This window comes from Pararge aegeria, chromosome 11, assembly GCF_905163445.1.
Source record: "Pararge aegeria chromosome 11, ilParAegt1.1, whole genome shotgun sequence".
NCBI classification, from domain to species: domain Eukaryota; kingdom Metazoa; phylum Arthropoda; class Insecta; order Lepidoptera; family Nymphalidae; genus Pararge; species Pararge aegeria.
The window spans coordinates 4,435,190-4,460,978 of NC_053190.1; the positions used below are offsets into that span (position 1 = coordinate 4,435,190).

Here is a 25,789-nt window from a genome sequence, read left to right on the forward strand (position 1 = left end):
AAATTATTTTATTATTATTATTAATATATCGTCTATTCGAAAGAAATATTTATTTATTCTTTAAAATAATTGTTTCATAAATATAACCTAAAATAAACTATTTTAAACTAAATAAAATCTAAAACGTAATATATCTATTACATATTTAATCATTATATTGTTACTTATTTAACGTCTTATTTCCGTAAAAAATTTCTTCATTCTGTAAAGGTAAATTTAAGTTATATAAAAAAATATTGCAATTTAAAAATATTGGAATTTACGTCTATTAGTCATTATCATTATTTTATTTAGTTTTTAAATGATGTATAAAGTCATAAATCACTTTTACCGCGTAAACTACCAAGGTTTATCCTCGTACGGCAAAATATTGGTACTTACTATATTCAATCATTAATTCCGTGAACCGTATTATACCGGTAATAATGCATATTATATTGAAAAAAATTAATAAGAAGAAAAAGCCTCGCTCTTTTAACCATGTTTTTTGTACACATTTTATGACATAATATTTAAAGATATAATGTGACATTAATGGATCCTGCCGTTGCGGGTGGGGAATTTACGTCTATTAGTCATTATCATTTGTCACAAACAACTTCTTTGCAGTGATCTCTCAATGATCCATTTGAAATATTGCACCAGGAAAAACATGTTCTGCAGCGTGAATAATTATTATTGCTTTAATATTATCAGAACTAATTTAAATTATCGTTTTTTTTTTGTTTGAAATTATAAATTCTTAATCTGGGGCAGTTTAAAAATTTATAATTTCTGCATTTTCTCTTATCTGGTCTGGTTCAGGCTTTTGCCGTGGCTAGTTACCGACAAATACGTGCCGCCGAGCGATTTAGCGTTGCGGTAGCAGAGCTTTTGATAGTAGTAGACCTTTTTGTGGCAGAGCTCGTCCCGGGAAGTTTTACAGCCATGCGTATTTCTGTCTTAGACAGCAAATTTCCAGAGTAGTGATTATGGGTTTAATATTAATAATAAAATATTTATTAACCACAATAAATAAATTAAAACAACAAGAGAACAGAGAAAAAGAAAAAAAAATACAATAATTTAGTTGCTACGTTGTGGTCAAGGGGTCACCTACGCAGTCTGTGCCGCAGCACCATGGCAGTAACTGCCAAGGAATACTGCAACGCCGATTTTCTGTAGGTACCAAAGGTCACGGGATTTCGCGGACAGGCAGCGACATGGTCTGACGTAGTGTTTGTATACTCTATGGGTAAGTTATTGTTAAATAACAAATATAATACAAACATTACGTTCTTATAACTTAATAATAATTACAAACATAAATTTATGTCTACAAAATAATAATACAAAAAAACAAAAGGGCCACGCCGGAACACGGTTTTGGTGCCTCATTTAAACTGGTATCAAAAATTAAGTTTTTATTTTTAAAAAAAAAACCCAAGTCTTAACTTCGACGGTTAAAAAATCTTTTAATGAAATAGATTAGTGGTTCTAATATATTGTGAACAGTACCATCAATAGGTACTTACAATGATCGCATGTGTCAAAAATAGCCTCAATTCACGAACTTCATTTGCATGTAACTCTGAAATCCGGCGAACTAGAGTTTTAATGTTTTTGGTAATGTATTGTAATTATTAAACCCTTCAAAATTAGATAAATTCCAAGGAGGCACCTTATAAGTATTATGTACCATACTACATCCGGCATTCTCCTTTACGATGCAAATAGAAAATGAAAAAAAAAACAACATACTAATACTACAGATTTCGTTTGACTTTAAATGGGAAGAGGAGCCAGATGCCGTCACCAAACGGTACAAGGCTTTTTACTGTCATCATCATAACTACAACCGATTGAAGTCCACTGCTGGACGTAGGTCTTTTGTAGAGAGTTCCAAAATCCACGGTCCTGGGCCGCGTGTTTCCAGCGGCTCCCAGCGACTCGTTTGATGTCGTCTGTCCACCTCGTTGGGGGCCGACCAACGCTGCGTTTGCCTGTGCGGGGTCGCCATTCCAGCACCTTGGAACCCATCCATCGGTTCTCCGAGCTATGTGCCCCGCCCATTTCCACTTCAGCTTTGCGACTCGCTGAGCTATGTCGGTAACTCTGGTTCTTCTACGGATGTCCTCATTTCTGATTTTTTACTGTAGAATGTAATAATTGGACGGTAGTCATTTTACAGTATTTTGCCCATGTTAACAAGAGATCTCAGTTTTACTTCGCTTGGTCAACAAAAGTAGTGAGCTTAAAGATCAACAAGTGACGCACAGAAAGGTTATCGTCTCATTTGTAGTAGCGGAAGAAAACACATAAATACATACTTCGCATAGGTCAAATAATATTATAAATAAATAATATAGCAAATTTTTAACCTACTGAAACTTAGGACGAAGCGGTGATAGCCCAGTGGGTAGGGCTCCGACTTCACTTTCGAGGGCCGAGTTCGAATCCCAGGACCCACCTCTAACTTTTCCAAGTTATAGCAATTAAAATATCGCTTGCTTCAACGGTAAAGGAAAACAAACGAAATTGAGCTTAAAGCCGAGGTAAGGTATGAACTTCAGAGGGAAATGCCCTCTGAAGTTCATATGTTTATATCTGCAATAAATAATTACTAGCTGACCAGTGCAACTTCGTCTGCACCAAATCGGTTATTACCGGAAAACACGAATAAAATGTCATTTTATAAAAATGAATCCTAGCTAGATCTATTATCGCCCCCGAAACCCCCTGTTTACTAAATTCCATGAAAAAATATAAGATTTATCGCACCATCTACCTCTTTTCTATGTTTTTTCTTTTTACGCCTTAGGTTGCCTGGAAAAAATCGCTATGAAGCCATAAGCCAACAAATTCTACTGTCTTACTCTATGTTGTTAAAATAAAAGTGTATAAAAAAGTTATATTGTAGTCGGAAACAACCTATGTACATACAAAATGGACTACTTACTGTAATATAAATTATTCTTAAATTAAAATAAATCGACTTCAATATACACCGCATACAAAATTTGCTACTTTGGGTTACATTATTGTTGATTTTTTAATAATAGCTCGACCGATTTCGAAAAATTTTAAATGGGACCACCTGGAAAGTATGCCCTTTAAAACAAAAAAAGAATATTTAATAACGTTTCAGGCGTCTTCGAGTAATCGGGTAACATAAATTTAAAAAAATACTGAACCTCCTTTTTGAAGTCGGTTAAAAATAGACACGTAGGAACAATATTGTGAAGTTCCTAAGCACACTCAACTAAGTATATCCAATGTCTAGGCTCTTTTAAGGCATCGATGTCTGAGCTTCTTTCTGATCACACCGAGTAACGTGGTTTGATTGCATTAATAACTTTAGCCATAACGATTAACTATATTTTATATTTAATTATACTTAATCATTATTATCTCGGCTTCTAATGGACTTTGATCGATTATTTATGAAGGCTCGGAAAACTTGTAATATAATTATTTACCATACATTGATACAGTCCATCCGCTCAAATAGTTCGCCCACGGTCTATAATATACTTAGACTATGCGAAAATAGAAAAATAGGTTTATATAAGAATTAATGAAACAAAGAAAAATTAAAGTCCTAAAAGTAGTTAAAATACTAATCGTAGTATAAGTCATTTTAATTCAACGAATCAAGTTTCATCAAGTTCTATCTCGCTCATTGAGCCAATCGGACGCATAAAATTCGTTTTGTTGTTTAAGAGATCTACCCTCAAAAGCAAAAGTAACTAGTCATCACTAGTAAAAGTAAAATCATCATCGATATACATATCGATAATGGATAAATATCTACTGAAGCCTTCGTCCAGCATTGACCAGTCAAGAAAAAGACCAGCTGATGATCAGAAATTTAGCTTACCCAAGAAGTCAGCCACCAGGCATAATGTACCTAATCCACACAAACTGGTCACTGAAAACCGTTTCAGTAATCTACCAACAGAAGAAAAGCTAGATTCTGAAGCTAGTGCATACAAAGAAGCAATCACAATAAAGAGGACTAGTCGCATACCACCCATAATCATCTCAATCAAGTCAGGCTGGACGCATGCCACTATTAAAGATATGATTGGCAAATATGACAAAAATTTTGCCCTTCAATATAGAGGCAGAAACAATGTTGCTGTGCTCTGCAGTACTGCCAGAAGTCACCAGTTGATCAAACAGGGGCTTGTTAATGAAGACGCATATTTCCATACATACACCCGTAAGGATGAAAAGAGTTATAAGGTTGTGATACTAGGCCTACCATCTTTCGCTGAAGATGAGCTTCCCCAAGAATTACATGCAATGGGCTTCAAAGACATAGCTATCACTAAATTGAAGACATCGCCGGACAAACCTGTTACATGTCCCCCGTTTCTTGTCCAGTTACCAGCAGGTAGTGACATTAACAAATTTAGACAAATAAAGTATCTCTGCAGCTGTGTCGTTGAGATTCGGAAATATAGAAAATCTGCCACTTTGGGATCACAATGTTTTCGTTGCCAAGCCTTCGGTCATGCATCCAGAAACTGCAACCTGCCAGCCAGGTGTGTCAAATGCACCGAGCAGCACAGCACTAGAGACTGTCAGAAGAAAAATCCAGATGAAAAGGCTACATGCTGTAACTGTGGACAAGATCATCCTGCCAACTATAGTCAGTGCATAGAGCGTCAAAAATACCTACGGAAGTTAAGAGAGCGAAATAACCCACACATAAAACCACAAGAGAAACAATTAATGTACAAAGTTCCACTTTTGAACCCAATCGAACTGACACCAATAAATCATGAAGGTACAGACAGCAAGCTGTCATGGGCGCAAGCAGCAAAATCCACTAAGAAAAAGGAAACAAGAGATTTAGGTAACGCTGGTACTGAGTCCCTACCTACAGCGTTGACCATTGAGGATAAAGACACTTTAGAGATTCTCGAAATACTGAAAGCAATTAAAGCAGTTAAAGTACAACTATCCTCCAGTTCATCAATAATTGATAAAGTGTATCTAGTTTTAACTCATCTAGGACGTTACGTCTAACAGTTTCAATCTCAGTGTAATGTTATGGAACGCCGATGGCGTAAGAGGTAAGTGCTCGGAACTACTTGATTTTGTAAATGAACGAGGTTTTGATGTGATAGCCATCTGTGAAAGCAGGCTTACCCCACAAATACACTTTAACTTACCTAATTATAAATGCTACCGACAAGATAAACATATTTCTGGACGTGGGCAAGGCGTTGCAATACTAGTAAAAGCTAATATCGAACATTCACACATTAGTGTACCACCAACTGAACATCTTGAAGCGGTTGCAATTCAATTGAATCTTGCAGCATTAAAATATACTTTAGTCTCTATATATCAATCTCCAAATCTTTCTCTTAAAGGCAGTGATCTAGACGTGTTATTTAAGATGGACAGTAAAGTTCTTCTTATGGGAGATTTTAATGCCCGGCATAAGTTTTGGTACGGAAACATTAATAATGGTCGGGGTAATGCCTTATTTAATTATCTATTAAACAATGACTACAACCTACATGCACCCTTAGCACCAACATTAATCCATTATCAAACTGATTTCACACCTACCTTACCCGATCTCGTTATTTCCAAAAATCTCGCAGATATAACTCAACCCATAGCCATCACCGCTTTGTCATCAAATCATTTACCCGTTTGCTTTGACATATTATTATCTTTTGATCGTGTCAGTAAACTACAATATGTATACAGCAAAGCCGATTGGGATTTATATCGCCTTCATATTAACAGAAACTTACAACTCTCATCACACATACTGCCAAATACATTTGAAGTTGAAAAGGCCATTAGTTATTTTACCGATTTGCTCCATCAATCTAAAAACATAGCAATACCCTCTATGACTGCTTGCGATTCAATTGTACCCCTACCGCGTTATATTAGAAGGTTAATAAAAAAGAAAAATCGACTTCGTAAACGGAAACAAACACAAATAACAGTACTGGAAAAAAGAGCATTACGAACCCAAATTAATTTTATGCAGGCTACTATCGATAGTAGCCTGCATTGCCAAGCATAATGATGAGATCTGGGCAAAGAGACTGGCTAAAGCCGATAGATGCCAAAATGATCTATGGAACCTGGTTAGAAAGTTCAAAGCAAAACCTATAATTATTCCTCCTTTAAAACACAACGGTACTATGGTATCCGACGTCCAATTGCAAACTGAGATACTGGCTGATACATTTCAACAGAATATGAAATTAACGTCTAACTGGAGTAGCAATATGGACTTAGTTGTGAATGACCTAGTAGAAGCACTCGGGATAGAAGCATGCGAGGGAGTAACATTTTGTGTAAAACCCCATGAAATTAAAAAATACCTCCGACGTCTAAAGCTCAGGAAGGCCGTAGTTTATTTAACTAAAATAATTAATACATGTTTGAGAATGTCTTACTTTCCTAACATATGGAAAAGAGCTTAAGTTATACCCATACACAAATCTGGCACAGACACTGCTATAGCACTTAGTTACAGGCCTATAAGCTTGCTTCCCGCGGTGGGCAAAGTGTTTGAGAAAGTAATACATAAACAGCTGTTACGGACTGCCAAAACATTCCTAATTAACGAACAGTTTGGATTCGGAGAACATCATTCCACTGTTCAACAACTAGCCAGAGTCGCTGAGCACGTATCCCATAATTTAAACCTTGGTTGCTCAACTGGGATGTTCTTATTGGACCTAGAGAAAGCATTTGACACTGTCTGGCACAGAGGACTACTCTATAAGATGTTAATGCAGGGTTTTCCGGTTAGTCTGACCAAATTAGTGTCATCTTACCTCGATGGTCGCTCCTTTAAGGTACATATCAGTGAAAGTCACTCAAAACCAAGAGCTGTACCTGCTGGCGTACCACAAGGTTCCATTCTCGGCCCCCTTCTGTTTATAATTTATGTGAATGATATTCCCATACAACCGTGGACAAATTTGGCGTGTTATGCTGATGACACGGCATCGTTTACCTCATCTAAGGACGTAGACATAATTATTAGTAGACTCCAGTGGGCCATAAAGGGGTTGGGTGACTTTTTTACATCATGGAAATTAAAACTCAACGAAAGTAAGACTAAAGCTATACTTTTTACGCGAAGCCGGAAGTTGCCTAACAGAAAAATTTCTATTGCTGGTTATGAGATTCCTTGGGGCAAATCAATTAAATATCTGGGTGTGACTCTTGACAAAAAACTCAATTGGACGGAGCATCTATCTAATTCAAGAATCAAGGGGCTTAAAGCACTTAGCGCGGTTCACCCACTTATAAACCGAAAATCAAATCTAAGGCCTAACACCAAACTTAAAATATACACTTCACTAGTAAGACCTTGCATCACTTACGCATGTCCGGTTTGGAGTAGTACGTGTAATTCGAATTATACGAAACTACAAGTAGTGCAAAATAAAGCATTAAAATCCGCTTATAATACCTCTTTCCGAACCAATCTTTCGTCCTTACATAATCGTATTAAGTTACCTACCTTGAAAGCTTTCATACTGGGGCAATCCAAAAAGTTCTATATAGTTTGTAATAAGAAACATAAAAATTCGCTTGTGTCCGCAATTGGCAAAAGCCGGTATAAAGACTTATCATATATCGATAAGTACAATCGGTACCGACTACCACATCACTACTTCCTCGACGACTGAGTGAATGCTTTGTACGTAACTGTTGCATAGTTCCGAGTGCTACCCTCGTTTAATTTAAAAATATAGGATTAATATCTTTAACAGTTCAATGCATTTAATTTTTATATAAACGTACGTCTGTACTAAGTTCTACGTAAAACAAGTTATTATTATCTGTTATGTGGCTCAATAAGTTGTTAAAAATGTTAAGTTTATATGCTGTAAAGTTTTAAAAAGGTGTTGTAACCTGCTAAACTGTAAGTATATTATTGATTTGTTCAACCTAGGCTAGTCTCCAGGATATGAACTGTAATACAATTATTTAATTAATAAAGATATTTTATAAACAAACAAACAAAAACTAGGTTCGACGACGAACTACGAGTTTCTGCTATCGATTTCCGGATCGGGGTATAAGTAAATAGGTTTTATGGTTTTTCTTTTTAAAACTATCTCTCTATCTATCTTAGAGAGCAACTTTAGCTGTCTGTCCCGGTTGTTGTCACTAACAAATGAAGCTAAAGCTCCACATTGGAGTAGCAATCCACAATGGAGCAGCTTAGTTGGTTTAAGCTCTATAACTCCGCCTCCAATAAGGTAGTTGGTTTGTGACGAGCTTTGGAACTGATGAGCTAAGACTGATGAAATTTTAACGTCCTCACGACGGTAGGAGCAATTTCGGAATTTATTATTTCTCTTGTCTTTTGGGAGGCTTCGGCCATGGCTATCTATCACCCTACTGACAAAACGTGTCGCTAAGCGATTTAGCGTTCCGGTACCAAGTCGCGCAGAAACCGATTTATTATATCTGCTATATTCCCTAACAGCTACATCTAAGATTGCATTACCTCTTACCACCAGGTGAGATTGCAGTCAAGGGCTAACGTCAAGTAGGATGAAAATAAAAAAAGACTGGTTAATATCCATTTATACCAGTCGCAAAGACAGTCTAGTTTTAGTCATCCATTCACTTCTTCACAATCTTTTTCGGTTTTACAGGCACCAAACAAATCCTTCATGGGGTGAGCGGTCGATTTCGTCCCAGGAAGCTGATCGCCATCATGGGTCCCTCGGGAGCTGGCAAGTCCACATTGCTGGATGTCCTCTCTGGATACCGTACCACGGGTGTCGGTGGTGCCATATTCATCAATGGACGAGGGAGAATAATGAGTGAGTATTGTATAAATCGGGGAGAGGTCATAGCCTTTTTTTTCTTTTATCTTTGTGGGAAAACTTTATTGCTACCTCCGACAATTGGGCAGGACGGAGCCTATGTGGGACTCCCCCTATAAAGGGGTATACCCAAACTAAAAACCACCACGGCATGTCCCTGTATTGGCTTTGTTAGACGCACGGGAAACCCGTTCCCCCCGAACGTCTACCCCCCCCCCCCCCCCTCCCCCCCTCAGACTATAGAGAGGCTTCTGTAGTGACAGGTAGCTAAAGAGAGGTCATTATTAGCCCAGTAATTAAGGCTTCGGCTTCCATTTCGGAGTACCTCTTACCTTTCGGAGTTAAGTACGTTTCAAGCCATTAAATATCACCTGCTTGAACAATAAAGGACAATATTCTGAAGAAACCTGCACTGCATGCATGAGAACTTTCCATAATGTTCTCAAAGTCGCGTAAGGTGTACCAATACGTTGGGCCAGAATTCTGGACTGCGGCACAAATTTTCTTAGTCCCTATAATATCCCTAATCGGTTCCTAAGCGAGATCGCACTGGAACACTAAATCGCTTAGCGGCACGTCTTTGTAGATAGGGTATTAACTAGCCACGGCCAAAGCCTCCCACTACACTCAAATCCAACCAGATAAGATAAGAGGTGTGCGCTGTAATGTGCCGGTGATGGGTTCATAATGTTGAGGATATCTTAATAATTATATAGAGACTTTGTAGGGTTATTTCAATCTTAGTTACCTATATTAGGTAGCTATGAGCAGTGGCGTGCACAGGGTTTTCGACCAGGGTATGCATAAAGCAGGTAGATGGCAGAAAAAGGAAAGAATCCCCTCCAATACGAGTTATACAAAATATTATGGGTATGCAGTGCTTTTGTGAATGTATGAAGTGCACGCTACTGGCTATGAGGGCATTGTTAAAAGTGCATAGAAAGATTCTTCTGTCTTTAGGATTATTTGTGTTTAGGTTTTATTTTAGGTTTACCCATTAGTTTCATTAAAATATTATTATATAAAGGATTATATAAACCTCTGGGTTTTGGGTCTAAACACAGAATTAAGAACATACAGAAACCGTGTACACGACTAATATTGAAGCATCAAAAACCACTCCACTTTAGTAGTGTTTCCCGAACAGGCGGTTAGTCACTTAATTCATTTAGCAATTGAATGTAATTATTTTACCTCTAATGTTCTAAACGTTTACCATGAAACTGGGAAAATGGGAAAGTTTGTGAGCTAGAAAGATTCCGTGGTTTTCTCCGTTTTTGAACACTGCATGCAGTAATAGCTGAATTAGGATTCTGTATGTTCTTAGTTCTGGGTATCTCAATCATAGTTTAAGAAGACCAGTGTCTCTGTGAATATAGAGAAAATTATTACATCATTCAATCGTGATGATTTAAAGTATTTAGCTTTCATGTATTAATAGCTTTAGATTTAAAAATAACTATACATTTATTCGATTCGGATAAAATTACAAAACATTCGTTAATTCATTTAAAAAAAAACATAACAGTGAATAATTTGGGTACAAAATACCTTTTCAAAACAAGTTTCTAAATTAAGTTATAGACACAAGTTCAAAAGCGTGTTTACCTTCTTGCCGGCATAAACAGTTCAATGTCGTGACATTAGACGTTGCGTCGTCAAGACAAATGAACCCGATCACGATATAAGAATATATATTATTAATACCTCCTCGAGGAGGTTCGATTCCCAGCAGGGGCAATTTAGGAATTTATAATTTCTGGGATAACTTGAAGTTAATAAATTCAAATTCAAATTCAAAATTCATTTATTTCAAGTAGGTCTAATATAAGCACTTTTGAAACGTCAAGTCTGTCTGTGTGTAGTGACTCTACCACCGGTTCGGAAGGCAGATTCTACCGAGAAGAAGCCGGCAAGAAACTCAGCAGTTGCTCTTTCCCAACATTAACAATTTACATTTTACATTTCAAAATTAATTTTTCTATCTTGTGAGAGATGAAAGCGGAGCCGGATGCTTCCAAGCAACCTTGTCATTAAGAAATTCATCAATTGTATAATAACCTCGCTGTAATAAATGTGTTTTAACATATTATTTAAACTGATGCATTGGTAGGTCCAAAATTACCTTAGGAGTCATATTATAAAAGCGTATACTCAGTCCCACAAATGACTTCTGCACCTTTCGCAGACGATATGCAGATTTCACTAATTTATGACCATTTCTTGTAAGTCGACTGTTTATATCCACTTTTTGTTTATAAAGACATTGTCGAAGAAGATGTTGTCTTACAAATACTATATTGTTATAAATATATTGTGAGGCTACCGTAAGGATACTTATTTCTTTAAAATGTTCACGGAGGGATTCACGTGATTTAAGTTTATATATTGACCGTACAGCTCTTTTCCGCAATATGAATATAGTTTCAATATCAGCAGCTTTATATATAATAAGAAATGTGATGTAAATTGAGCCCCTACTAAAGAGGGGGCCCGTAAGTGTAACCTTCAAAATTTTTGTCGAATCTCGAATTGGAGCATACATAAATAAATAAAATAAATATTCTACGACAATACACATATCGCCATCCAGCCCCAATGTAAGCGTAGCTTGTGTTATGGGTACTAAGGTGACTGATGAATATTTTTATGAATAACATACATTAAAACTTATAATATACATATAAACACCCAGACACTGATAAACATTTATGTTCATCACACAAACATTTTCCAGTTGTGGGAATCGAACCCACGGCCTTGGACTCAGAAAGCAGGGTCACTGCCCACTGCGCCAATCGGCCGTTAGAAAAAACATAAATGGAACTTCCAAAAAATTAACAAACTGCGATTTATTTGAATAACACTTGATACTTGGTGTAAACTTCACACCAAGCAATTCTTTGAGCCTTTAGCTTACTAAATCTGGCTTATTGAGAACTATTTCCTTTTTACAGAGAGCTTTAAGAAAATGTCGTGCTACATCCAGCAAGACGACCGATTGCAGGGTCTACTCACAGTGGGAGAGAACATGGAGCTGGCTGCTGACCTCAAGCTACCTACCAAATTGGACAAATACGAGAAAGGAGAAGTGGTAAGGTGGTCTTTTTTTCGACAATATTCCTGATATGTCGTGCATAATCGCAGTCTCGAATGTCTATGGCCAACATTGAGCTAAGAACAGCATGAAAAGTATCGGTAAATCTATGCTTAGCACCGAACTTAAGAACCTGTTCTAAAGTCTGTTTATTAGTACGGCCAGTACCAATATACTAGATTCGACCGTGTGTTCTTTTTGTGTAGATACCTTAGCTATGTAAAGAAATAGAGATGTAGCAGGACAGCAATGTGAGATTTGTTGTGTGAAAGTAACACAAACCAACAAACTTACTATCGAATTCACTATATCCGTTAATCAGTTTTTCTCATAAATTCTAAATGAATTTTTCAAAATTTGTCCTTGACTTCAATGTCCCCTGGCTAATCTGTGAGGGGTATGGAAGTAATATAAAACCCGAATCTGGTTCTACGCGACATCGAACCGGAATAAATTGCTTCCATTGCATTGAACAACTTTGTAGGGTGTTAACTAGCCACTGGCTAAAATTGCCCACCAGACCAGTGTCTACATTATTGATCGAAAAGTTCAACATATCATTAAATTTTTAGTTATTTTCAAGTTCAATTTTTAAACATAGGTCATTTCCAAGAATACATGAAGCGCATGTCTACTTACAGATTGAAGACATCCTCACCAATCTAGGACTGTACGAACACATGAACACCCGGGGAGCCCAACTCTCAGGTGGGCAGAGGAAACGGCTGTCCATCGCCTTGGAACTCATCAACAATCCTCTCATTATGTTCCTTGATGAACCCACAACGTAAGTCAACGGTATAAAAAGTCCTAATCCTTTTTTTTTGACGCTGGGAAACGCATTTACGCATGCTTCCCAAAAACAAGGAAGAAATTATCTTAGTTGTTTCTAAAAAGCTATGTGGGACTCCAGAATTGTGGGAAACCAGAATACCCACTAAAACTAATGGCACCGTCTTTGTTTAACAGAGACAGCAACGGATCGCTTTTGCATGCTTCTTTGGCATCCCTACGTTTAACCTGCATTTGTGGACCCCGTTTACGTCTTAAAACGTCAAGGTCCTAATCCTGATCGGTACTGAAAAATTGCCTCATTAGCAGGCCCCCAGGCCAGACAAGAACTGCTAGATACTGGGTTTATATACAGGGCTTCCTTGCATAAAAACCTTGCATCTTGGGCCATAGTTGTGATGCTCCTGAAAAGAATTAGACCATGAGCAATAAAGATTTCTTAAAGCCTCCAAAGTCAAAGTCAAAGTCAAAAATATCTTTAAATCTTTCTCCAATAATGCGGCCCTCTAAAATTATGTTTTCTCCCAATCTGTAAAGTTTGCCGTTTTATTTCTGTGTGTTTTTTCTTAATTAACGATAATTATGTACTGACATACATATTAATACATTTCAGAGGGCTGGACAGCTCTTCCTGCACCCAAGTAGTACAACTTTGTCGAAGCCTAGCTAAGCAGGGTCGAACTATTGTGTGCACGGTACACCAGCCCTCGGCCTCGTTATTCGCCCTGTTCGACCAAGTCTACGTGCTAGCAGCTGGAAACTGCCTTTACCAGGGGACCACGACAAATCTTGTGCCGTATGTGGAGCAGGCCGGAGTTCCTTGCCCTATTTATCACAACCCAGCTGACTATAGTAAGTAAATTTTATTAACACTCTTAAGTAACATTGCGAAACAAATATTAATTTAATCTACGCCTGTCTGTCTGTATACGTTTCCGCTGGATCGGTTTTATATACTACATTTTTGGTAACATATTTCTTAAAATTAGACGGTAAACTAAGGTGTACTTATGACCTGTAATTATGACCTAAACATATATAAAGTTTTTAATTCACTTTAAAACGAAAGAGATATTTTAGTTGCAAGGAGAGTGTAGATACAGTAAAGTACAGTACTAGGTCGAGATCTATGCAGTGTGCATTGACTTTGCTCAGAATTATGGATTGTTAAAACTAGACAATATAAAGTGCCTTGAATAAACCATATTTTTTTACTTTGGCTGAGTAGAGTCACCTTTGCTATGGACTGGTTAATGGTTTCTATTGGTCAACAGCCTGAGTCTGAAGTGTATAAAAATCAAGATATATGCGCAAAACTCTTGCGCTAACTGTAAAACTCGGTGATAAAACTTAATGCATTTATTATAGAATCTACAATTTTCTATTTCCAGTTATTGAATTAGCCTGCGGCGAATACGGGGATGACAAAATCAGTATTCTAACAACTAAGGCTGAAAACGGCAGGGAGTTGGCATGGCTGGACGATGCGAAGTCCATCCCCACGATGGAGGCCCTGAGGAAGCTGTACCCGCTGAGTGTGATGAAGGAGCAGGACAGCGAATCTGGGCCCGAGGAAACGCCACAGTCTAACCAAAGATCTGTGCTAATCAGACGGGGATTCTTAAAAGCGAAACGTGATCCTGTAAGTTCAAAAACATTACTTAGTTGTACCGTATTTGTAACGTAAAACTTGCAGACTTTTGACCAAAATTCTGCAGTGCTTGAAGACCAAAGTGATGACTTTTGGCTCCAAAACGAGGTCGCTCAGAGTCACTCAGTGGGAAATGGAGACAGCTATACTCGAAGTATCTCTATAGGTAATTATTAGCAATGAAGCGATCCGTAGAAAAACCAGAATTATAAGAGACCTATGGTTTACATTTTTAATAGAATTTAAAAAATATGAAAATACGTTTTTAAAAATCACTAAATAAGGAGTAATTATGTACTTCCAAAAATGATGTACAATTGTTTACACTTTTATATACATTTACGATAATCTGTGAATACGAATCACGTTACAGATAGATCAGAATATTCATGCGATCTATCGCGTTATCACAAAGTAGTTGAGGTCTACATAAAAGTCCACTTATCAACCTGCCGACAACAGTTTTTGTTGGCATATAAGACTCCTCCGAAAATAATACAATCTCATTTTAGCCCAAAATTATTTATCTTTGGTTGGCCTGTAAGAAATCGATATATGGCGATTAGGCCGCCAAAACTGTACCTTCCACCTTTAATGCTCTGTTATATCTGTATCTCTATAAATTGTATATATAATTTTATTTATTTTATTATTTTATAAATGCAACCTAAAATAAACTTTGTAAAACTAAATAAAATCTAAAACGTCTTCGAAACCACCGAAGCGAGGCAAAGATCCTAAGATGCTGGCAGCATTGCCCTTTGGATGGCCAAACTACTATTTATTTTACACGTATATATCTTTTTTCACTTTCTCACACGTCCTAAGGTTGGCTGGTAGAAAATACTTTAGCATAAAGTCTTCGTTTTGTAATAAAAACTAAATAAAAGCTTATTACTACTACTACTAATGACCATGTTGTTCATTTACAGACAATGACCCATCTCCGGCTGCTAGTGAATGTGGTAGTGGGCATAATGCTGGGCTCCCTCTTCATCAACGCCGGCAACGAAGGTTCCCGCGTCCTGGAAAACTATAACCTGCTGTTCGCGATACTGATGCACCACATGATGTCACCGATGATGTTGACCATCCTTACCTGTAAGTGGTACTCTTTGGTACTTTCTCGTTTTTAAGGCTCCGTATTCAGCCTAAAAACAAAAATAGCCTAGTTAATTAAAAGTTTTTTTTTTTTCGTTTTATACAACGTGTAACAGAATCACGAAATTATATTGAAGACAGCATAAGTATATTCCATTCTGTTAAAATATAAAAAAAAAGAAACATATTTATTTTTCCATACAAAATAATTAAAAACATTGAAAGTGTTCACTTCTGACAACCCTATTGAAGATAAAAGACTGACACGTGCAGAGTACCTACACTACGCGACGCGTACCTAATAAAGTGAAGGAAGTCTTTCGATTTTAATTTTGCATGTGATGTTAGGGCTGTATCTGATTTCTTTCAATAAAAACTACGACAGTGGTTTACTCAAAAAGTATCAGCGTTTCCGTTTCACAGATAAGTCTCTGAGACACGTTCTGTGACGTACTGATATCATTTACCTGTAAAGCCTGTGAACGTACACGTTGTAGACAATACACACATCGCCATCATATAGGGTACTATTATGACTAAAGATTTTTTTATGAATAATATACATATGAGCGCTCAAAGTCACTCAGCGGGCGATGGAAAGAGGTCGGCCCCCAACGCAGTGGACAGACGATATCATCGAGTTGCGGAACACAAGCGGCCCAGGATCGTCGATTTTGAAACACCCCACAAAAGACCTGTGTCCAGCAGTAGAAGTCAATCGGTTGAAGTGATGATTTTGACTAATGAATATAAATTAATTGTTATAATATAGGTATAGATAAACAGAATGAAAAAACATTCACGTTCATTACACAAACATTTTCCTGCTGTGGGAATCGAACACAGCCTTGGACTCAGAAAGTAGGGTCACAGCCCACTGGGCCAATCGGCCGTCAAAAGTTAATAGAGTGCCAGGCGGGGGAAATTCGGGAATTTATAATTTCTGAATTTTCTCAGGTCTGGTCTGGTTGGAGGCTTTGGCCGTGGCTAGTTACGGGTGGTTTGTGGTACCGACAAAGATGTGCCGCCAAGCGATTTAATAGTGTTGATATTGTTTCAATATTCCAGTTCCTTCGGAGATGTCGATATTATTGAAGGAGCACTTCAACCGGTGGTATTCGCTTGGATCCTACTACATTTCAATAACATTAGTGGACCTGCCAATATCGGTAAGTTTGTAGTACACTCGTCATGTTTTTAGATTTCACACAGCGCTTGGCGGCTATCACACCTATAAGTGATAACGCAGACTAAGAGTGCGCTTGCATAAAATATGGCTTTTAAACCTTGATTTGAAAGTATATATAAATGTGGTTAAAATAAACATACAAATAAAAAACACATTTTTGCCGTTTACCATAAACAAAAATTTTAAATTAAACCAGCACTCAAGGAGCGATATAATGAAATGAAAATACACTTTATTGTACACATAACAGAAATGAAATTATAAAATTATAAACAAAAAACAACACACACAGTAAAACACAGGTACAATGGGTGAGCGATCTCTGCCAGGCAACCCAACAAAGGAAAGGGAAAAAAAAATATATATAGTTATTTATATAGTAGTAGTTAGAATTTATTCCATGTAGTATATTACAGTATTATAGTCGTATACATTAAGTGTAAAGTAAGTATAAAGTGTAATTACCGCACCAACCCGTTCTGTCGAATTTCCAAAAGGTCGACTGGGAGATATCGCTTTGGCGATAAGTCCGCTTTGGCACGCAAAATGTTGTTTATTTCTTTTCCTGTATTATTATTTGTGTGTGCTAGAATTTACAAACATACTGTTGTCAAATATCCGCAGATAGTCTCGTGCGCAATATTCAGCGTGATCGTGTACACGATGTCTGCGCAGCCATTTGACATCGCCAGATTCTCCATGTTCTTTGCGATCTCCGTGTACACGGTGCTCGTGGCGCAGAGCTTCGGCCTAATGATCGGCGCGGTATTTAACGTTGTTGTGAGTTTATACCTTCTACTAGCTGTTTCCCGCGACTTCGTCTGCGTTTGATTTTCTTTTTTGATGTGGCATTAAATTTAGTTGTAGAAGTATTCAGTATCGCTAAGCCTTAAATGAGGGGTTTGCTGCCGTCCGCTGAGGAGTTCTGTCCTCTATTTCAAACCACAGTTTGGGCAAAATTAGAATACATATTATAACCTCTATAGTACAAAAATAATTATTTAAATGGGTTATAATTTGTCGGAGTTATGGTGTAAAATCGTCAAACACTCATCCCCTCTCCCAAAGGAACCGAGCTTAATGTCGGGATAAAAAGTAACCTATATTACTTCTAACACTTCCAAGAATATGTGTACAAAGTTTCATGAGGATCGGTTTTGCGTGAAAGCGTACCAAACAAACTTACATTCACATTTATAATATTAAGTAGGGAATAACACTTATGCCCGTTGTCGCTAACGACAAACAAGGCAATGCCTTAGTAAGTAACGCCTAATCAAAGAAGATTCCTAGGCGTTACACATTCCCCCCTATGTCGTCGAGCCCTGGGGCTCTTCTCATGGCTGGCTTTCACGCTCGCCCCACTCTCCCGTTGACGCCGTAGCAACCCCTCAGGTGGTTATCGGCAAGTGTCCATCCGAAAATAAAAATAAAAAATTTAACATAAATTGTCTATGATTCTTGCCACAAGGTGTGTTAATTTGTGGTACCTATTATATTTTTAATCTTTTGTATGGATTAACTTTAAATCCATACGAAAAATGAAAAATGAAAAATGAAAAATGAAAAAAAAAGTTCCCTAAACGTTACGCTCCGCCGAATCGATATAGTGACGTGAGCTGACGCCTAACGTCGTTTGTCAACATCTAACAGTCGGTGAAACGTTTTTTCTCCACGCATCACGCTAATCATTAGGCATCCGATTTAAGCATTTCCTAGGTTTATGAAAAACGGGCATTAGTTTTTCATTATCATCATCATCATTACATCAACCGTCTCTTTATCTTCAAATCTACTTTCTTGGCGATTGGCGCAGTTTGCAGCGACCCTGCTTTCTGAGTCCAAGGCCGTGGGTTCGATTCCCACTACTAGAAAATGTTTGTGTGATGAGCATGAATGTTTTTCAGTGTCTGGGTGTTTATATGTATATTGCTATTTATTTCTGTATATTATTCATAAAAATATTCATCAGTCATCTTAGTACCCATAACACAAGCTACGCTTACTTTGGGGGTAGGTGTCGATGAGTGTATTGTCGTAGTATATAGTATATTTAATCCACGACCTAGGAGGCGCATAAACTTATCACCAATAATAAATGAATTAGTTAAGTGGTTAGATGAATGAGTATTATCCTTATCCTTACTATTAATATTATTAATGCGAAAGTGTGTTTGTTTGTCCTTGCTTAACGCCCAATTTTGAACAAAATTTTTCTCAGGAGAATAAAAAGTTTCCACGGAAAGGTTGCGCTTGAATGAAAGTTCCGTTTTGAAAGGCCAATTTTTTTTTTTGCGTGGTACTGCTATATCCCGCAATATGCGTTTTTACTTGTACATTTTGCATTTCATACTTGGGATCTTTGACTAGAATACTGTTAGGGGTGCTAAAAATCTACCAAACCCTATTATAACGTCATCGATATTAAATTGTCCTACTTAATTGTTAAAACCATTGAACCTATGTTGTATGCTTACAGAACGGGACCTTCCTCGGCCCAACTCTCTCCGTGCCAATGATGATGTTCGCCGGCTTCGGGGTTACTCTGCGTGACTTGCCACCCTACTTGTCTTGGGGCTCGTATGTGTCGTACCTAAGGTACGGGCTGGAGGGCTACATCGGGGCTATTTACGGTCTAGAAAGACCTACTCTGGCGTGCAATGAAGCCTTGTACTGCCACTACAGGTAACCTAACTGTTCGCCCTTCTTTTTTTTTAATACTTTGCTGAATCTTTAAATCTTTCAACAACGAAACTTGTAAAAACGATTCGATACTTCGTTTTTGTAGTTTTGTGTTTTGACTGTTTTCCGTATATGTGTTGTTTATTAAAAGAATTATCACAATGTCAAATAATTTCAATATTGTTGCCGCCGCACCAGTATCACCTGGACCGTGTATGACAGCATGGGCTTCCAGCAGTCGTGTTGTGTATGGCTGCGTACGTGTTTGCGTGTCTGTGTCTATGTGTGTGTGTGTGTGTGTTTATCTATGAGTGCGAGCGAACGTGTTACTTTCATAAAATATCCAATTTTATCGTTGGATGACATATTTGTCAGTGAAAAGCTTAAAAAAAAAATTATAGCCTGACACTGCCATTAAAGTTTTGATTGATGGTTTCACTGGCCTAAACATACCATGCATTATGATTTATATTACTTATATCATATTTTTTAATAAAGTCAAGTGGGTGAATAGTTTGAATGTATTCTTAACGTGCGAAATTTAAGTAAGATTTTTTTGGTGCTTTAGTTATATAACTTGGATGAATTTTTATTAAGGCTTGTGATTAATATTCTACATTTATTCTAGATACCCCAGCACATTCTTGGAGGAAATCGCGATGTCTCCCAACATGTTCTGGTGGGACATCCTAGCTCTGACTGTCACACTGTTCACGCTGAGAACTGCAGCCTTTTTGCTGCTCAAATGGAAGCTAAGTGCTGTCCGATAACTCTGCATTTATTGCATAAATTTAAGGGAAAAGTTAGAGGTACCTTTATAAGCGAACGTACCGTAGAAAGATAAGAAAACTTCCTCATGCCAGATGGAATGAATGGAATTTTAAAATCGATCAACTAATACTTTAGCTACTCTAGTTGGAAAGACTAAGTAAATGGAGTACAGTATTCATGATGAAGTAGGTACCTATACAACTTTGTCCTGACATCGATAGAGCATTCTAAGAGAAATAACGGTAGAAATTTTTATTTAAAAATTTCACTGTAAATACATTTTAAGGTCAAAGTTACAAAGGGTATCAATCAAACGTTATATGCAGTTCACCAAGGTAACAGAGAAAAAGAGTTCAATGAAACAATATTTCACTAACATATACCTAAATTTTATTAATTTAGTTAAGAATTATAAATTATTTAAAACGTTACTGAAATACATTTTTGTTACTTACTTGAAATTAGTACCTTTTGCAACATGCCTTTTGTTGTATAGGTACAGAATAAATTTATCAAAAATGAGAACATTGAAAATGCTCAAAAGCACAACGACGCTTTAAGATACTTACGTCGTACGTCGCTGAACTTGCATAAAAAGAAATTGTCGTAACAACTAAGGAATAAGGTTGATCTTTGTGAAATGTTGGTAGCGACAATCTTTTTTATATATTTATTAACCAAAGCGAGTCGCATTACATTTTTTTATTAACGATAGGTCAGTGCTTGACGAAAATTTTACATGTTAGAAAGCAATGATGCGGTTTAGGTTGGAGCGCGCTCTCGCCTTAACGGTAAAAATATTCAAATGATGTTGTATCTAGTATTACTTGATCGATAGTTTTTTATAGGCATACCTAAATTATCCACGGCCCGATTACTCAAAATTCAAAAATTCAAAATTCAAAATCCAACCAATCGTTTTCCTATTTTCTGAGATTAAATCAAGTTTAAGCATTGACATAAACCTGGTCTTCAAAAGACCTTATTTGCGACGAGTGTACAATTTTTACATCATGTTTTGAATATTGGATAGAAGCAGGCGTTACCTTGGAGAGTTCCATGAAATTTCGTATCAAAATTAAGTTTCATTTAGTAAATCATGTTTTGTATAGGCGACCGTAAAAAACACAAAATATGGTATTCTTATATCGGATCGGACAGTGTCAAAACTGGTCAAAACGCTTTAGAGACAGTTTGGCACCAAAATTATTTTTGTTATCTTGTAAAATTGCTAAGCAAAAAAGTGCCTAAGATGCTTAAGTTTGCTGTGATTTTTTTATGAGTATTTAGGACGATATTAAGACGATTAATAGGATATTGGATTATATTTTAGAGGCTGTTAAATAATTCTACATTTGAAACGTATGATTACAACAATAAGGTAATTTCCAATTTTTGTAAAAAAAACTTAAATTATTCAATGTTTTAAATACCCTCAAATATTACCGGCCAAGTACGAGTGAGGCTCGAGTAGGACTGAGGGTACGTTGGAAGGATTTGTAAAATTCATTTGATTTTTAGACTATTATTTCAACCTATGAATTGTCTGAAATTTAATTAAGATATAATTAGATTATAATAGAATTGTGATATGGTTTTCGGTTCTTTATTATTGATTAATTGTATATTTAGACATTCCTTCCTGGAGAATTTCATGATTCTCGGTCAACGGGTAAAAACTTTAGGTTTTGACGACCGTACCAATCTTTGGATTGCGATCACTTAAATTTTGGGTATTTTTTACAGCTCCAAGATATTGCCGACTTGAGTAGGTATTTGGTAATGATTTCAATATGATAAACGTGTTCCTAAGAGTTGGTCTCATAGCCAGACAAAAGTATAAGTTTTACTTTTTTTCTTGACATATTTTGCATGAAATATAAAACAGGTGTATCAAATCGCAATTTCACACTTTTTTCTGATACTTAAATTTTATGGAAAGAAAATGTAAGTATGAAAATGCCATAAATTTGTACTGTGATAAAAAAAATATTTGCCATTCAAATATTATGAAAAAAATAACCTTATTTTAAATACCATTGCATTCTAAACTTGCCAAATACAATATTAAGTGTTTTAAATTATTAAGAAATTCTACTATGTTAAATACTATTGTTAACTTCTGTTTTATAACTAATAAAATATAAGAAAATGTAGCTTAGATAGTACTTACAAATAATGTATGTACTTAAAAGACATCAATTACATTACTGTTAGAAAATAATGTTTTTTGGAATTTTAATTAAAAAATATACCAGCCCTTTGTCCTTAAGATTTATACAGAAGAACTGCAAAATTGCAGATCGGGTGCAAAATGTTTGTAGATAATTAGACATTATTATAAACATAATGTCTTATTACAAATTATAATTTGTTACTTTTCGTATTAACGTCCCTAAGACCGGTTTTTCAATTATCAGTAAAAAAATCTATAACTCACCAAAAAATAGTATATATAGCTCTACGGTTATCTATTATTACTTATTGCACTTGCATTTATTATTTATTATCTTCTTTGATTACCAGGACATACTATCGAGAATATCAATAAATATTTGAGAAAATAATAATAATTTTAAACGCAAGAAAAATGTAAACTCAAATAAATCGATGTTCTATATTTGTATCAGTTGTTTACATCGAACACGATAGGTGTTAAAAAAAAACAAATAGCTTTTTAATAGTTATCTGAAAGTAAAAGTAACATTAATTTTATTTCTTAACTGATAATGCAAAATTAAATTTATATGAAGATTGATAAACCGAACTAAAATCGCTTAAAGCAGTATTATTTATAAAATATTGACACTCTCTCTCTTTTTTCGGAATTCCCTTTTTTTAAAGACAAGAAGGCATGGTATTGATGACAGGCATGGATGGCATGAGGCTAAAAACCTACGCCTAAGAACATAGAGCGGCAGCACGTTGCAAAAAGTTTTCCTTGCCTTGTTGCCGATTCATACGCAATGTTTTTCTATCTACCTTCAGGTGAGCTTGGTTCGTCAATAATTAAAAAAAAATACTGCTTTAAGTATACCACTTTAAGGACGAATAATGTAATATAAGGGTACTTTAAGTGTAGATAAGTTAACCTGCTATGAGCGTAGGATTTGAGTTACACAATTATTTATGTTTATTTTTGTACTCGTAATTATTACGAAATATGTTCAGAATGTTCCACGCAAAAAATCTTGTTCTTAATAAAGAACAAGATGTTTTATCTTGTGATGTACAACTTAGTTCAGTTTCTCACTTATAGGGAGATATTTTCAGCTGAAAATAGCATGTATTGTTGTAACAGATTAAAATAGTCTGAAAAAAGTCACACTGCCATGTTTGTACGTCTCGTGCAAAAAAATAAAAAAAAATTACTTTGCGTATCGTTGACGTGCCGGTCATTTTATTTATTAAAACCACAGGTCTGTATTGATAAATGCAAAGTCGATTTATATAATTATCGTGATGTTCCAGCGATATGCTAGCTTAACGTTCACCAGTCATTCTTGCCGTACAGGCTATAATATGTCGAGCCTTGTCCGCTGAATTAGAGTAACCGACAAATCAGAATTTTTCCAACAAAAGGCTTTAAAACTATTTAAATAAAATTTTCATATGTAGGAACATTCCATATTTAGGGTTGTCTCTACCCAATAATGAGCACAACGTCAAAGTCAAAGTCAAAAATACCTTAATTCAAGTAGGCCCATAGGTGGCACTTTTGATGCGTACATAAGAATTACACGGTAGTGAGATGATGGCGATAACCACATTCGTAAACTTAAAACTACGAGGGTTCCAAAGTGGTTTAAGAAGAAGCCCACAACAAACTTAGCTGGGTGTTTTTTTTTGTTTTTTGTTATCACCATCTCACAATGTCATTTAAAGTTATTAGAAAAGCAACTTGGTTAGAGCAATAATTCGCACCCAAGCATTTTTATCGTTGACGTAGTCCTTTATACTATAATAGGACTTTTCTATAGGCTTACGTTTAATGCAAACTTTGAACTTTTTAAGAGACATCTCCAAGATGTCAATGGGTAGTTTATTGTGCACAAATAAATCACGTCACAACACTCGTGTTGGGACAAATCAAGTAATAGTATTTTTATGCGTATAGTATTAGTTATATCTGGGCGTACAAATTACTAAAATTCAATTTGTCTGAACATGCGTAGCGTTGCGAGGGATGGGTTGGCGTGTTTCTAATTAACAAATAATGTATATTACCTGAGACACGGAGATAGCCAGACATGTTTTAAGTATCTATTTCACAAAGGTTGCTCAAAGTTTTATTTATTGTGATGTCGTAATTTAGTAGATACGTAATTCATACAAATATGTATAGAATAATTTATGTTAAACAGGTAACTATTCCAAATTATGGTGATATTTTTTACATATTATATTAACATATAATCTATGTAGGTTTTAGTCCTAGTTAAGGTTTTTGTACAAGTGAAACAACAAAATAAAAATATAATTCATTTATTACCCTGTATTTTTTTTGTATACGCACGTGTGTAAATATGTAATGTTATATGTTGACCTATAAAATCGGACCATTTAGTCAGTCGTTTGTTTTACAAGATTCGTTACTTTCGACTTTCGTACCTCTAACGAAAATCTGAAATACGATTTTCTTAGAGATTTTCTTCTCTAAAAAAGTTTTGAGATAAAATAATACTAAATATTATGTAGATAGGTATAACTGAGTATATTGGTTCTTTTAATGTTTTTAATTACTTATTTGAAGGCAGGTTGGCGTAGTGGGCAGCGACCCTGCCTTTTGAGTCAGAGGCCATGGGTTCGATTCCCACAACTGGAAAATGTTTGTATGATAAACATGAATGTTTTTCAGTGTCTGGGTGTTTATTTATATATATCATTAATACAATATTCATCAGTCATCTTAGTACCCATAACACAAGCTACGCTTACTTTGATGGCGATGTGTGTATTGTTTTAGTATATTTATTTATTATTAATATTTATTTATTATTATTTATGCAGTTTTATTTCAAAGTGTCTTTGCACTGTTAAAACGCTGTCGGCTTTTACCAAATGAGTGTCGCTTTGACGCGCGATCAAAAACCGACTGGCGTCAGCCATTCGCGTAACTGGTACTTACACGCAAATCGTGTAAGTGCCATGTGAGATTTTCTACCTATGATTACTCATTCGATCGCGTAAAGGTTAACTACGATTTATATAGGAACGAGATGTAGTTCCTATATAAATCGTACTACTAAAAACCGTACTATCACTAGATGGCGCTCTTCCAGAACCATATAAATCGTAGTTTAGTATCACGCGTTCGTATGCGTAAACGCAGATCAAAAAAATACTCTACTGCCCGTTTCATTGTACAAGTTAACAGACTACTCGTAGGAGTCGTAGGTACTCTGGAACGCGCAGTCCGTACCCAACTTAGAGACTACTTACTTAACAGAGCATTATTCCTTATCTTAATTTTTATGACGACCTCTCTGGTGCAACGGTTAGCGATGGGAATTTAAGTACGAGGTCCCGGGTTTGATTTCCGGCAGCGGCAGATTGGGAGGCTTTGATTGTGGCTAGTTACCACCTACCGACAAAGACGTGCCGCTAAGCGATTTAGTGTTGCGGCACGAACAAAAAAATCTTAGCACTGTGGATATACCTTATTATTTAAATGGTCATTGGTGCTT

At 36.2% G+C, this 25,789-nt stretch overlaps 1 protein-coding gene across 1 annotated transcript in view; it reads left to right on the forward strand.

The window, feature by feature from the left end:
* LOC120627228 (ATP-binding cassette sub-family G member 4) overlaps positions 1 to 23,489 on the forward strand; it is a 46,794-nt gene extending 23,305 nt beyond the window's left edge. The window contains exons 2-11 of the mRNA XM_039895108.1: positions 8,646 to 8,816; positions 11,777 to 11,913; positions 12,558 to 12,703; positions 13,322 to 13,560; positions 14,100 to 14,350; positions 15,292 to 15,460; positions 16,529 to 16,629; positions 17,274 to 17,429; positions 19,129 to 19,334; positions 19,960 to 23,489. Of these exons, the coding sequence (XP_039751042.1) occupies positions 8,646 to 8,816; positions 11,777 to 11,913; positions 12,558 to 12,703; positions 13,322 to 13,560; positions 14,100 to 14,350; positions 15,292 to 15,460; positions 16,529 to 16,629; positions 17,274 to 17,429; positions 19,129 to 19,334; positions 19,960 to 20,101 (1,718 nt within the window). The 3' untranslated portion in view covers positions 20,102 to 23,489. The remainder of the gene's footprint in view (positions 1 to 8,645; positions 8,817 to 11,776; positions 11,914 to 12,557; positions 12,704 to 13,321; positions 13,561 to 14,099; positions 14,351 to 15,291; positions 15,461 to 16,528; positions 16,630 to 17,273; positions 17,430 to 19,128; positions 19,335 to 19,959) is intronic.
* Positions 23,490 to 25,789: the final 2,300 nt, after the last annotated feature.